The 14,284-nt window shown below is 41.8% G+C and overlaps 1 protein-coding gene across 2 annotated transcripts in view; it reads right to left on the bottom strand.

The window, feature by feature from the left end:
- The window catches only part of LOC138268391 (sodium/potassium-transporting ATPase subunit alpha-2), a 177,443-nt gene that overhangs the window by 78,918 nt on the left and 84,241 nt on the right, over positions 1–14,284 (bottom strand). For both annotated transcript variants that reach the window (XM_069217977.1, XM_069217976.1), the window contains exons 6-7: positions 7,981–8,115; positions 7,425–7,542 (exon numbers count right to left, since the gene is read on the bottom strand). In XM_069217977.1, coding sequence (XP_069074078.1) covers positions 7,425–7,542; positions 7,981–8,115 — 253 coding nt within the window. The remainder of the gene's footprint in view (positions 1–7,424; positions 7,543–7,980; positions 8,116–14,284) is intronic.

The following is a 14,284-nucleotide window of genomic DNA, read 5'->3' as shown; positions in this document are numbered from 1 at the left end:
TTAGCTGGGGCCCGCCCTTCACTGTTAGAGGACTTCTCATTTCTTGGTTGTTAAGCACTCTATCAGAGGCCATGTCTATTCCAGCTAACTCCTCACGTGTCCCTTTGTGCCCCCCAAATGCCCACTAGCCTGCATTTTAAGGTTCTTGCTCATGTACGTTTCCACCCACCCCACCCCATGCTACTGTTGTTCTTAAACTCACGAGCTTCTTTCTCAATCTTTGTGTTGCTGTCACTTTGGTGTGCTTCTCGCTCTCTCTTGTGTGCTTCTCCCCTTGCTCCCACGCTCTGTGTTCTCTTCCCAGCCCACATGGGCTCTGAGTTTTTCACTCCATTTGTGTTTCTCCCTGCCCCAGTGTTGCTCTATCTCTTTCATGCAATGTTTTTCTCCCTCCTCGCCCCACCACTACCCTCATTCGCTCCTTGTGCATTTCATCGTCCCTTGCGATCCATTTTTTTGGGCAGCAAATTTGAGCTTTTGCACTAGAAAAACTTTAATGATCCGTCAGCTTGGATGGAGAAATAAAATAAATTTAAAGTAGATGGTGTCCACTTCATTACGCTGGCAGGCATACGAGCGCCAGTAAAGTGCTACAGTTGCCAGGAGTGGTTGTGTCATCCTGATATATCTATCTACATATATATTTATATTTTTGATGATGATGCTGAACAGTATTGAAAAAAGGCCCGATGCCTTAGCGCATCGCTAAAAAGCATTGGCAAAGCCAATAAGTCACAAAGGTGAGATCTGATGCCTTGGCCAATGCTTGTTCATCTGCGCAGTTAATTCTTTACAAGATCATCTGAATATAAATTTGGCACTCTGGGGGCAACTAATATGGACTAAGACAATCATGGAAAATGTAACTAAGGTGAAGCTGAAGAGTAGGGAGGAGTAAGTGTGTGCCCGATCCCCCAGAGACATTAAGGAAACTAGAATGTGCCTAAATAGTCTTTTTGATTTTACTTTAGGGGTGTTCAAAATTAAGTGACTTTTTTGCAAAATTGAATGAAAAGTTCACAACAATTTTAAAAAGTATATTTTCCGCATGAAGTCTTGTTTGCCAGTATCTCATGCTATTCGTTTTATATGGGTCTCATGAAATACAGAAATTTCGTTTTATGCAATAACTCGTATTTTTTTGCCTTTATGTGACTGGATTGAGCAGCAGATGCTTCTTGGTCTGACATTTTCATGGCGAAACTCTCTCCACAGTGTTAAAAGTTACGTTAAAATTGAGTAATATGAAATTTCGAGAATTTATCAGAGTAATTAATATCTTGCACAGGCCTATTGTAAAATAAGGTGAGGTTGACAGTGTAGTTGTGATCACCATAAGACAACCATATGGGTCGTTTTCCACGAACTGATGGTCTGGCATTCATTTATTCCAAGAACAGCAACAAAGCATCTCTATAAAAAAATGACATAATGTGCTATGGACTTGAGGTTGAAGAGATTATATGTCGGCCTGCTAGAAATTTTTATGTATGCCAGTTCTCAGAGTAATTTCAGTAATTCTGCATACTCTTGTGATGCAAAATACCACAGTTACGCAATTACACCAGTTTAAGGAATTAAGAGGCATCTGGGGCAAATCTCCTACCGTAGGAGCACAGGAACAATGTAAGAGAGCACGAGCAGCTTCTGGCTACTCCTGTTCGTGTCCTGCAGCATTTAGTGCTCTTTTCTTAGTGCAAAATAAATCCTCGATCCCATTTTGAGATAGCGATAAATGCTGGGATATGCTTCTCACGTAATTGCACATAATTACGAGTAGTTTTTCATTAATTACGCTAGAGAAAATTACGTCAGTTACGCCCACCCCTAGTTATATGTAATTTCCAGAAGCGAGGTTACAGAGGATACCAAACTCCATCCAGCACAGACCATCTAATATTACTACATTAGTCAGTCATAACTAAGGACCCCGATTTGTCACTCATAATCAAAGCATACTGACTTTGACACTCGAGTTTAAATAGAAAACAATCCATTTCCCTCACTATATTTACTTAAAAATTAGCAAAAGCTGGCATTTGGACGTTTGAGTGTCAGGCGATTCATTCAATCCTTACTCAGAGTGCCAGACAATTAGCTGTGCATATTGGAACAACAGAGAGTTAAAGAAAGGGATGAGATTTTCCAATGAAGCTTAAATAGCAGCAGATGAGCACAACTGCTAGTAGAATAATCCAAATGTATTTATGGGGGTTGTTGTTGTGAAGTATATGTTATTTTGCATACTATAGCCATATAGATTTGGAGATAATTTATACTAATCAGTTAAATAAATGAGGACGTAATTGTTGTCTTCAACAGAAATTAAATATGGATAAATGACAACAAAGTGAGTAAAAAGATGAATAAATAGGGAAGGAAATATCAAAATAAATGTAATAAGACAGAGTCATTATTGAATTTTCTGTAGAGCAATTTACATTCATCAGTCTTTGCTTCCCTCTTGTGGTTCGTCGTGGTAGTTGCGTTACCTAGTTAGTAAGCAGTCCCTTTCTGTGAAGCAGTCGTCATATTAGCTTCTTAAAGAAAAATCAAAGGACAAGAGGGGGGTCGAAACAGCTAAACAAACTGGAACTTGGAGAGGAATGCACAGCTGCATTTATATTTGCGATCTCAGCAGTCAACATCAGCACCCCACCCCCCCAAAGTCCCCCGTGAACTGAAAACAGCCCGAAAAATGCCTTATTTTGCCCTTTGTACATTCCAGATGGGGAGTGTGACCCCGCGGACCGCTGTGAAGGGGAGCGTGGGATTATCAAGAAGTCCGCGTCCCCTAGGAACTCTTCGTCCTTGGTTTATGTTCAGCCAAATCCTGAAGTTCGGAGCTATAATTACTCCAACAGGTGGCTTCAAGGCAATGCACAGAGCAAGCGATGGGTCAGCCAAAGAAGGAGGAATTATCTAACTTGTGAAATATTCCTGCCTCCTTCCACACAACAGTACAGATCTCAAGAGTGAATTGGATCATGTTTTTTTTTTTCTCAAAGAGCTGCATTCTTTCAGAACAAAATCATCAATTCCTATGCTGAACGTGGAGCGTTCTAATAATTTACTTTCAATTTCTATGAAGTTTAAAAATACCTAACAAGTCTTACTACAAAGGAATGACTGTTTTTAAGATCAACAAATGTAACCTGCTTAGATAATGACCGAGTTCAGAAATACATGTACAAGATAGTAGTCAAATGAAATGATAATACTGGAGCCAGATCAAGGCGCTTTATATGCATTTCCCACATTGTTTTCAGTGTAATTAAAAGCTCGTTCTAATCTCTAACTCATCAAGGTGTTTGATCCTGTGCACACTTCTCTATCTTCCTGTGCCATAGATCTAATTTCAGACAAAACTGAGAGAGCTTGGAAATGCCTGTATTAAGCTTTCATATATAAAAATGGAGATTTCCACCTTACGGTGATCACCTTGACAAGTTTGTTATGTTCAGCCATCCTATAGTGTACCTGTCAATTCGCATTGTGACAAATAGGTGGCATGATGGTCTCTTCACCTTCATCCGCACACAGTGACAAAGGTAAAAGGCAAAACTTTCGTCCTCACAAACATGGAAAATGGTGACCATGGTCCATGCACAGAGGTGCAGTTCGAGATCGAGCCTGGGGCGGGAAGTGAAGTGAAATGACCGCCAGGAGTAGAAGAGAGAGGTGGCTCGAACACAAATATATCATGACATCCACCAGTGGGAAGCGACTGACTAAAATAGATGCACAGCGATTAAAAACCGCAGCCACAATATTTCATCAGGGACCAAAAATAGCAAGAGGTGCGGGTTTTGCAAAGTTGAATTGGCCCTTGGACATTTTTCCAGGTTAAACAAAGCGAATGCTGGTCTTCATTCTATCTGGGCACCTCTTTTCCCATCTAACATATTTTTTTTTAATAGCAGAGAGAGCTGTTTTTTTATAGATTGGAAAACATAAGTGCAATTTATTTTTTGCTTAAGTGACACCTCGGCGAACTCAGTTGTCCAAAGGTTTCCACTGCAGCGCTCTCAAACGGGGGAATTAGTGGGGCTTTGCACTTTCGCTTCAAAATCTTTTCCAGGTTTATAAACAGGTTCACCACTTTCTTCCAGTTTACTATTAATGGTAAAGAACTGTCGCTCGATGCCACCAGATGTCGTATAACTAACTAGGACTACCTTCTCTCTCAGTCAAGGACTTTTTTCTGTGAACCAGGTGCCACCTGTGATAAACAAAACAAGTAAGGCCCCACATATGCTTTTTTTACACAGGCTCCACAAAAACGTCTGAAAAGCCTGCCTCACTATTAACTCACTTTTTCCTTCTCTGATTATATCTTATTTAATGGGGTATATCACCTGCCCTTTTAGATTACCCACAGATCAAAACAGTCATGTCTTATTTGTTTTAGAAGCTTTGCAGCTCTTCTATAAAGTCATTACTGCTTATTTTATTGTGTCCACTTGCTTAATTTATCTTTATATTAATAATAATAATTATTATTATTATTATTATTATATAATCTTATAAAACGCACAGCTACCCAGGTGCTCAGAAGGAGATATCAGCCTAGATTATGAATTTAAAACATCCTGGTCTTCAAGCCTTTTTGGAATGCAAGAAGGGATGTGCTGTTTCTCAATACGGCAGGGAGAGAGTTCCAAAGTTTGGCACCGAAAAAAAGAGGAGGAGCGACCCCCCCATGCGTGTCAGGCGGACCCTGGGGACAGCGCACGAGGCCGGATTCTGTGATCTTAACTTTCGGATGGGTTGATAAGGCCGCACCAATGCCTGCATGCAGCGGGGACCTATATGCGCTATTGATTTAAAGACGTAACAGAGCACCTTAAAATGAATATGTTTTAAGACCGAGAGCCAGTGAAGCTCTTGAAGAAGGAAGGAAACCAACATATGCTTTGGGAGCCAGAACAGAAGTTTCAACGCTGTATTCTGAACACTCTGGAGACTGCGAATGGAAGCTTGATCAATTCCTAAATATATAATGTTCTCATAGTCCAGCCTGGGCAAGATAACGCTTGGATCACGGTCGTTTGGGTTGATGCGGGAATCATCCATATGATCTTTTTTAACCACTTTAGCACAGCAAAGCATGTGATGTGAATCTTATCACCTGTGGTTTCATGGAAAGATTTTCCTCTAATACAAAGCCCAGATTCTTGACCTTAGAAGATGGGCCGGAGAGATCCCAATGGAGCTGACCAGTATCGAGGGCCCCAGAGTTGTGGATTTTTTTCACAAAATCACAACTTCGGTCTTATCGCCGTTTAGCTTGAGGGAAGTATTATTCATCCAAGTGGCAATTTCTGTATATTTTATTTCTCTTACTTGTTTATTGTATGATGGAACCCAGTTTTGTTTGTGCACTACAAGTAATAAACAATACAATAAGTGCATATTTAATTTTTGACTTTTTGAAACAGGTAGTGAAGGAGTGGGGTACCCTAGCACTGGAGGGCAATAGATCCCTACATTTGGTTGATAACGCACCCATTAATGGACCCAAGTATACAGATAATATTGTATGGGTACCAGAGATGAAAAAGCAAGGAAAGGAACGAGGCTGAGGGAATGGAATAGTGAGAGATATAATGTACATTTGTTAGTCTTGTGTCAAAATTGTAGAGTGTCATGGGTTGACAGAGGAATATCTTGAGAAGGTCATTTAGGGTTTTTCTCTTAACTGTGAAAAATGATTCTATAAGTTTGTTGAAAGAATGAGAGAGTGGGTTTAGGGAACTAAGGAACACTTGATTACAGGCTTTAACAGGCTATATCGAATTTAGGGTGTTTGATTAAAGTAGGTAGAACAACCATTGGCAAAAGTAAAATATTTCCTTAATGAGGATGGCTGCAGTGTTCATATATCTTATTGAAGCAGGTGTGGTGGAGAGGGTCAGTCACCTTGAATGACCTACAGAAAAAAGTCATGGAGATATTTCTGTGCGTTTGAAGGTGGTGTGGAAGGAATGACACCCAAAAGCCCAATAATACATGTGAAGGAGGGAGCTGGGTATCTGCCTGCAATGAGAATTTCTTTGGGCTCCCCCCGGGTTGATATTTCTTGATACACTGACAGAATGTTTTGATTACACTTTACAATCATAACAGTGTTTGCGGCATAGCATTGGCAACAAGGTGGCAAGCGAAGTTAAAATATAACTATGGTAGGAAATGCATGAAAAGGGGATAGGTTTCGACAGTTGTTAAGATTTCTTATGATTTAAGTTCTTTTACAAAGTATAAAGATATATGAATTGCTTGATTAGATCCCTGGATACTGACAAACGTGCAGAGACGAGGTCACAGGGACACAAACACTGACACTGTTGTGATCTCAGTAAGAGGGATACATAAACACTGGGTGACACCCAAAAACAGATAATCAGCCAAGGAGATTTAACCATAACCGCAAACACATGGATTCTGCCACATAGGAAGGCATATGGAGGGGAAGACACATTCGTTGACTGACACCAGTCTCTGGTTGCTTGTGTTACTGTCCGGAAGGGACCTGGCATTGCAGATCTGACAGGACTGTTAATTTAGGATCATGACCAAAGCAGATTTACATATGGCTGGTCTAAAGTGGCAGAGTGGGTCAAAAATGGATAGCAATATGGCCTGAGCAATTGCCAGTTGCTGCGATTAATACATTTTGTTGGGAGCTACATCAGAGACTGACATGGGTCCAGGGACGGGGGTCACAAACACTGATGCACAGATAGGGAGACACATAAGGAACATAAGAAGGATCAAATGCAAACTGGCAAAGAAACAATCAAAGAAACATGATCACTGAACCTTGCACAAAGAGTAGGGCAGACATAAATACACAAGTGCCGCAAAACACTTGGACAAGCAGCCACCCAGGACATGGAGGCACTGGGACGGGGAGTCACTCAGAAAGGAAGACCTGGACATTAACAGTAACGATGGTACTTACACGGAATTAGACATGGACACAGAACTGTCTCTGGCGTAGCACTGCTTCAGAGATGTACATTCACAGAGACAAATATAGTAATAGACACAAACTTAGGGAAAGGAGGACAATGATGTAACATTGATATGGATAGACAGACAATCGAACAACAAGGGCACACAACTGGGAGTTTCGAAAAAGGGGCAAGGGAATAAGCAAAAACGTAACATGAAACATTTAACCATAAGCAAAGATCACCAACCGAGTTTGTAATCTAAATCTTGTGCATTGGCAGCCACTGTGCTTGGCAAATACAACGTTCTATGACATAACATTAAACAATATAGTGGCATTTGCATAGTACTGGCCCACTCAAGTTATTCTGAAAGAAAACGACTCAACACAGCAGGCAATAATTCAACGTTCAATGTCAAGCTAGACAAGGGTTCAACAGTCAGAGGTCATAGTCGAAAAAACTCACCTTCAACACAGTTGGTGGAAAAGAAGCATATGTTTCGTGTCTCTAGTGGGTTCTCATGAGTGAACTCTGGGGAGCGAGTCTGCGGCTCAGATTCTCCAGTCAGGGAGGAATTATCCACCTGTCAGAAATCACAAAAACCAGAGTAAGAGAGTAAGGCAACTAAGGTAGCATGAGAGAGCAGAGAATAGTGAGACAGGAAGAAAGGCACTCTCACAGTGAAAATGAAGAGATCCGTGGACTTTATTTGTACATCATCACTGTTCACAGTTTATTACCTTAAAATCCAAACGAGTAAGTAAATTACAGGTAGTGATGGGAGACCACTGACTGTAATTCCATGTATTACAGATAGGCCACTTTCATCTCTCTCTCCAATAATGAAAACAGTTATTGTATTGTATAACAGATAGTCACCCCTCTACTCTAGGAAATTGATAACATTTTGAAAATATCATATTTTGTGTAGTGAATGTGGTTGCTTGCCAATTATATGTGTTGCCTACTCTGTGGATCACAAAAAGGTAATCCCTCAGACCCATTCTACAACAACAATTACCTTGCAGCCATGTGATGAAATCACCCTGAGATCTGCTGGGATCCGGTCTCCACCTTTGATCTCCACAAGCTCGCCAACTACCACATCCTCAGCATTGATTAGTATCTTCTCGCCTTCGCGGATGACTAGGGCTTGCTGCCACAAAGAAGGAACAGATTTAGTGCAATGAAAACGTGATGTAGCCACAAAAAGTCTGACGAGTGTTTGTTATTATCTATGATGATGTGATGGTAGACCATCAGTCAAAATTCTTCGTCTGTGGTTTGTAGGCTTTTGCACTCATTAAGTCCATGGAATTTTAGATGAAATAGAGGAAAATACAGGAATACAGAGAGAGACTAAGAATTAATGTCAAGACTGCATGGGATGGTTGATTTTTGAAATGTCTTATGACTAAGGTAAGCCGTTAGAGGAAAGCACCGGATTCTCCTATACATGGGGACATTGTAGACCCTTCTATTGTGATAGGGAGATCCTGTGCAAGTGTTTTCAGAGACAGGCAAAATCACATTTTGTATATTGGATGGGCCTCGTCCCCTAGCAACAAGACCAGTTTTAGGCCATTTGTTGGAATCAGGTGCTCTCTATTCATTGTGGCACCATAAGCCAGATGCCTACAGTGGGGTTTATGTAGCGTTCTTATTCATGTAATGACACGCTGGAAAAGTTGCTGGTCAAATATCATTTATGACTGAACGGTATAGGTCTTTCTCTAGGTTCACTATTCAAGATAAGCAGCTAAAGGTTTCTTGCACCGTAAGCATTAAAGGAGGCTCACTAAATTCCTCTCTTAGGCACTTGTCTTTGTCATTCATTCATCATGTTGAAATTTTCCTGGACCAAGGTTGGACTGAAATAAAATCAGACCGTCATATACAAAATAAATGTAGCCCCCAATCATGATTCCTAAAAAGTGCCCTATGTTTGCAAGTTAGGGCAGTATTGAACTTGTAAAGACACAACTTATTCGTGATTTTACAAAGTATGGCCAACTGCATGAATTGGAGCTTGAGGCAGGCAATCTTTGCGTTAGTGTCAGGAAAACCAAGTGTAAAAACCAGCTCAGCAGGCAGCGAAAAAACCAACCCACAGACTCCTCTGTCAGACCATTCCATTGGGTACTGCCTGATTGCTTGACTGCTAATCTAATGTGCTTGCCTTTGTATTCCTCTATTCTGGCTGTAATTCCTTCAATCAGCGTTCTGAAGTTATCATTATGTTTTGTGTTAGGTGTTGTGCCCCCCTCATTCAAACCACCTTCTTTATTCCACATCTTAGTTACAAGTGTTTTAAATTTTGTTTTCATGTTTTTGATGATCAGTGAGTGCAGTGCCAAGTCATCCTTACCTACCGGCCAAACCTTCTATGCGTTGCAGAGTACTGAATCGAAATAAATCCCGTAGGCTATTAGAGCCTCATTTAAAGTTTGGAGGATGAGGTACATCCACCAAAAAGTTCGAGATGTCCTGCCTGGCCTATTCAGAGTGCACTGACATCAATTATCTCTACGTAGGGTGTCCAGGACATCTAACAATTTTGGAGGATGCACACATCCACCAAACACAAATTAACCCCTTGGTTCATTGTGTGTCCAGTCTGTTCTTAATGTTCACTGCTCAGCCTAAAAAAGAGTTCTGCATTCAAATATTTGCTATGTCATACTGCCCCGGTTTTATTGGCAGGAGGATGAGGAGTGTTTGCACAGAGCAGTGTAGTTTCTAATGGGACATCTTCTATTATACAAATTTATGAACCATCTTAGTAAAGATGCTACATACAGGAAGGCCAGAAAACAGGAGAAAATTAGAACCTGGTGCTTTCCTTATAAGCCCTGGTATACTGAGACTCTTCAGAGAGGCACAAAGCAATTAACAGCAAAGATGTGCTAAATCGGTTAGTTGATTTTATAAGCAAAACCTACAAACACAATAATAGACACAGAACACCAACTGCATATAGATTTCTCAAGTTTAAAGAACCAACAGAAGCTGTGGGCATGTATAAACAATAGTAAGCTCCTTAATAAGGGACAATTTATGTTGAGCCAAAGCTGTATCCTTAAGTACCTTTTAGCCACTTGCCAGGGGGTCTTGTCTAACAGCTACCGACGTTTAAGCTATTTCCATCTTTCCTGTGGGATATGTTAATTTTTGCCTCTAATGTTGTATATTAACAAAGCTGTAATGTGACCTGCTCTGCCTTTCCTAGTCGATTGGTAGGCAAAAGGCACCTAGGATTTTACATAGACAACACTCCAATGTGCTGTAACTGTAACAAGTTCATGTCCATCCAGACCTGATGCAAAATCGAAAAGGACACATAAAAATATTGGGAGGTTCTTTTAAGACGTTGAGTGCTGGGTGTAGGCGGCTGGCCTGGTTTGTAGTGGGTACCAAATGTACTTATACCAGGTCCAGTTATCCCTTATTAGTGAAATGTAGTCAGTATCTAGCAGCTTAGACTGTCTAGAGGTAACTGTAGGCACAGCAGTCAAAGGCTGAACTAGGAGACATGCAAAGCTCTTGCAATACCACCGTAGTCACACAGTACTCACACCCATGAAAGACAATACTCAGTGTTACCAAAAATAAAGCTACTTTATTATAGTGACACAATGCCAAATATACTTTGGAGACTATACTCCCTTAAGAGGTAAGTAAATTACACAATATATACACTAGTAACCAAAAACAGGTAAGTAAATAGTAAGTAAATAGTCAGAAAATAGTGTAAACAGTGAAAATCACAACAGGTTGCAATGGGCCTAGTGGGAACACAAACCATATACTAAAATAGTGGAATGCGAAAATCGGTTTCCCACCTAGACAAGTGTAGTGTGTAGAGGGGTGCTGGGAGTGTAAGAAAACAACAAATGTAAGTAAAATACCCCATGCCAGAGCCCAGGAAAGCAGGAGTAATACACAGCAAGTTTGCTAAAGCACACTAGAGGTTGTGATAGAAGATAATGCAAGAACCAGAAGAGACTGCAAGACACCAATGATGGATTCCTGGACCTAAAGACCTGTGGAAGAAGGGGACCAAGTGCAAGAAGTACTGAAGAGCCTAGGGAGAACAGAAGACACTGCTAACCCAGATGAAGGTGCAAAAAAGAACCACTGGTGAGAATATAAAGTCAGTATTGCACCAAAGAAGACGGATGCAGGTTACTGGTTGGTGCAGAACATGTCCCACGCCGGATGTATGAATGCAGTCTGGTTTGCGTTGCTGGATTCGGCCAACACGCCTTGGCACACGCAAAGTTTGTGATTAGTGGAAAATGGTGGTGCCCGGGACCAGGAGGGACCTGGTGGCCTCTACCCAGGATGGGGAAATAGAGGTGGCTCTCAGCAACTCAGAGAGCCCTCAGAAGACCAGGCGGCATGCACAGGAGTCCCACAGCATGGTGACAAAAGAGGCGCAAATGGAGGCCCATGCAGCACGACATAAAGGATTTCCACGTCGTTGGAGAACCACTCAGGAAGCTGCATGTCGCAGGATGGAGCGCTGGGGGCCTAAGCTGTGCTGTACACAAAGAATTTCTTGGAGGTCGAACACAAGCCTTGGCAACTGCAAGTCACGCAGTTCATGGGGGTAGTGTCTTGCGTGGGGAGGCAAGCTCTTACCTCCACCAAAGTTAGACAGCTGGACGTTGGGACTGCTGGAGTCACTTTAGTCCATCACTGTGTTGCTGGATCCACGCCTGTTGTCTGGAGAGGGGCCCCAAGCCACCGGTCGTCGCTGCAGAGAGGTGCCTGCTGAAGCACCATCTATGCCCTTCAAAGCATTTCCAGAGGCTCAGGGCGGATACCCCTCCCATGCCTGTAACACCTATTTCCAAAGGGAGAGGGTGTAACACCCCTCTCCTAAAGGAAATGAGTTGTTCTGCCTTCCTGGGATTGGGCTGTTCAACCCCCAGGAGAGCAGATGCCTGTCTGTGAGGTGGCGGCAGCTGGGGCTGCAGTGAAAACCTCAGAAGGCTGGTATGGTCCACTGTGGAGCCCCCAGAGTGCATGGAATTGTGCAACCAATACTGGAATCAGTATTAGGGTACAATTCCCAGTTAGACACCTTACATGGTCATATTCGGAGTTGCCATTGTGAAGCTGTGCATAGATATTGACCTATGTACAGTGCATACTTAAAATAGTGTCCCCACACTCACGAAGTCTGGGAAAATTGACCTGGATGACGTGGGGGCACCCCTGCTAGTGCAGGGGTGCCCTCGCACACAGGTACTTTGCACCTAGCCTTCAGGGTCTTAAGGCCTGACATATAGGTGACTTATAAGTCACCTGGTGCAGTGAAAATGGCTGTGGAAAAGTGTATGCACTATTTCACACAGGCTACAATGGCAGTCCTGTAGAAGCCTTTGTATGGACTCCTTATGGATAGCAAAATATATACTGTAGCCCATAAGGACCCCCTGGAACCCCAAAGCCCTGGGTACCTGTGTACCATATACTAGGGAATTATAAGGGGGGGTCCAGTATGCCAATTTGAGGTGGAATACTGGGTTACCAGTATGCAAGTACAAATTTGGAGCCAGAGAGAGCATAAGCACTGGAGTTCTGGCTAGCAGGACTCCGGTGACACAGTAAAGCATACTGACGAAAACAGTGAAACATCTTGACAAGTAGGGCACAAACCATAAGCACTGGGGTCCTGACTAGCACGACCCCAGTGACACAGTCAAAATACACTGACAAAAAGGCCAAAAATGGGGGTAACCATGCTAGAAAGAGGCTACTTTCTCACACTGGGAACAATACCTAAGCAGGTGAGTGAGTGGGTTAATATTGAAGAAGTTGGAGTAAGAGTTTGGTCAAGGAGCAGCCATAATTAGATTATGGATCTAATTTTATGATTTGGTTGTTTAACTTTTATGATCATATTTTGAAAACTAATGTTTCTAATATTTTTTCTTGTCTAATGACATGCTGTTATACTGTTTTCCTCTACTGGGCATTACATCATACCCAGGTAATTGTAACCTCTATTTCTAATGCTTACATTTGCATATATGGACTGATCCCATCTTAAGGTAAACGTCTTTAGATGTGGCTTCAGAAGGTGTCTAAAAACCAGATGATTTGAAATGCCTTCTACAAGGACACAAAAGTTTCTACCCCCCACAATTCCCCCCAGAAATGCTAATATATGGGATAACCAGACATTTAATTTTTCTTTTGTAAATGGACACTTAATGAGACCATATAGGAATATATGCACATGCCACATCATTCTAGATGTGGTAGCAGGTGTGAGAGGAGAGTGGGTTGGAACAACTATGTATCACCTGAGAAAATATATAAGAGAACACACCGACAGAGTCTTTTCCAACCACCGAAGAATTTCCCACATAAGATGTAGTAACGGAAGATCCACTGACACTGCCCTTTCGTGGAGAACATGTAGTCTTAACATTATCAAGCCCTTGTTTCTTTGTTTGAGTAGTGGAGCAGTATCGTCCGTTGGTGATCAGATGTGTCCTGGAAGGCTTAAGGACTTAAGGATTCCAATGTGTGGATCACTCAGCAGATCATGATGAGCATCAAGAGCTTACATATCTTCTTTTACTTGAATGGATAAACACCAAGGATGGGAGAATATGGAATAAATTGAGCAAGATCCAGAAAAAGTGGCAACTACCTTTCTACATTTTATTCAATCAAGTATGAGAGCCAATGGGATGTAGTGCATCAGGACCTCTTTGGATCAACATAGAACATCTGTACACTAAGGCAAGGAAGAACTGTGGTCTGGAGGTTGACATATAAGCTAAAGAAGGAGACATGGGAGTTCTAATCCAATATTCCCGGCCTAATCAAATTGCGTGCCTGTGAGCAGGTCACTGTCTTTTGTTTAACTATGTTTCCTTAGTCTAATGTTTTAGAGTACATAGACAAAAATGGATTATCAATATTAGTTTTAACAAGAAGAAACTATTGGACTGAACTGTACATAAAAGCCTTGCAGTCTGTCCTAATTCTCAAATATATATTGCAGTTCTAGTTTTTCTGAAGTGATGGCAATGTGCACCCCTCTCCTGCCTCATCTGCTGTGTGTCTATGCCATTAGAAACAAAACTTTATTTTGAGTGTTTTTGAAGACTGGCACTGAAAACAACTATTACATTAGACAACTAAAACCTGAGGCCCGGATTTACAAATGTTTGAGCAGAGCAGCACTGCGCAGCAAGTCATCTTGCTGCGCAGCCCAGCAACAAAAGAAAAGGGCAGGAATGCACTGTATTTATGCAATGCGGTTCATTCCTGCCCCTTCCAACTGCCCTGGTTCCGTTTTG

The sequence above is a fragment of the Pleurodeles waltl genome, chromosome 12, assembly GCF_031143425.1.
Source record: "Pleurodeles waltl isolate 20211129_DDA chromosome 12, aPleWal1.hap1.20221129, whole genome shotgun sequence".
Classification (NCBI taxonomy): domain Eukaryota; kingdom Metazoa; phylum Chordata; class Amphibia; order Caudata; family Salamandridae; genus Pleurodeles; species Pleurodeles waltl.
Note: the sequence above shows the minus strand (reverse complement) of the source record. Positions and strands in the feature narration are given on the sequence as shown.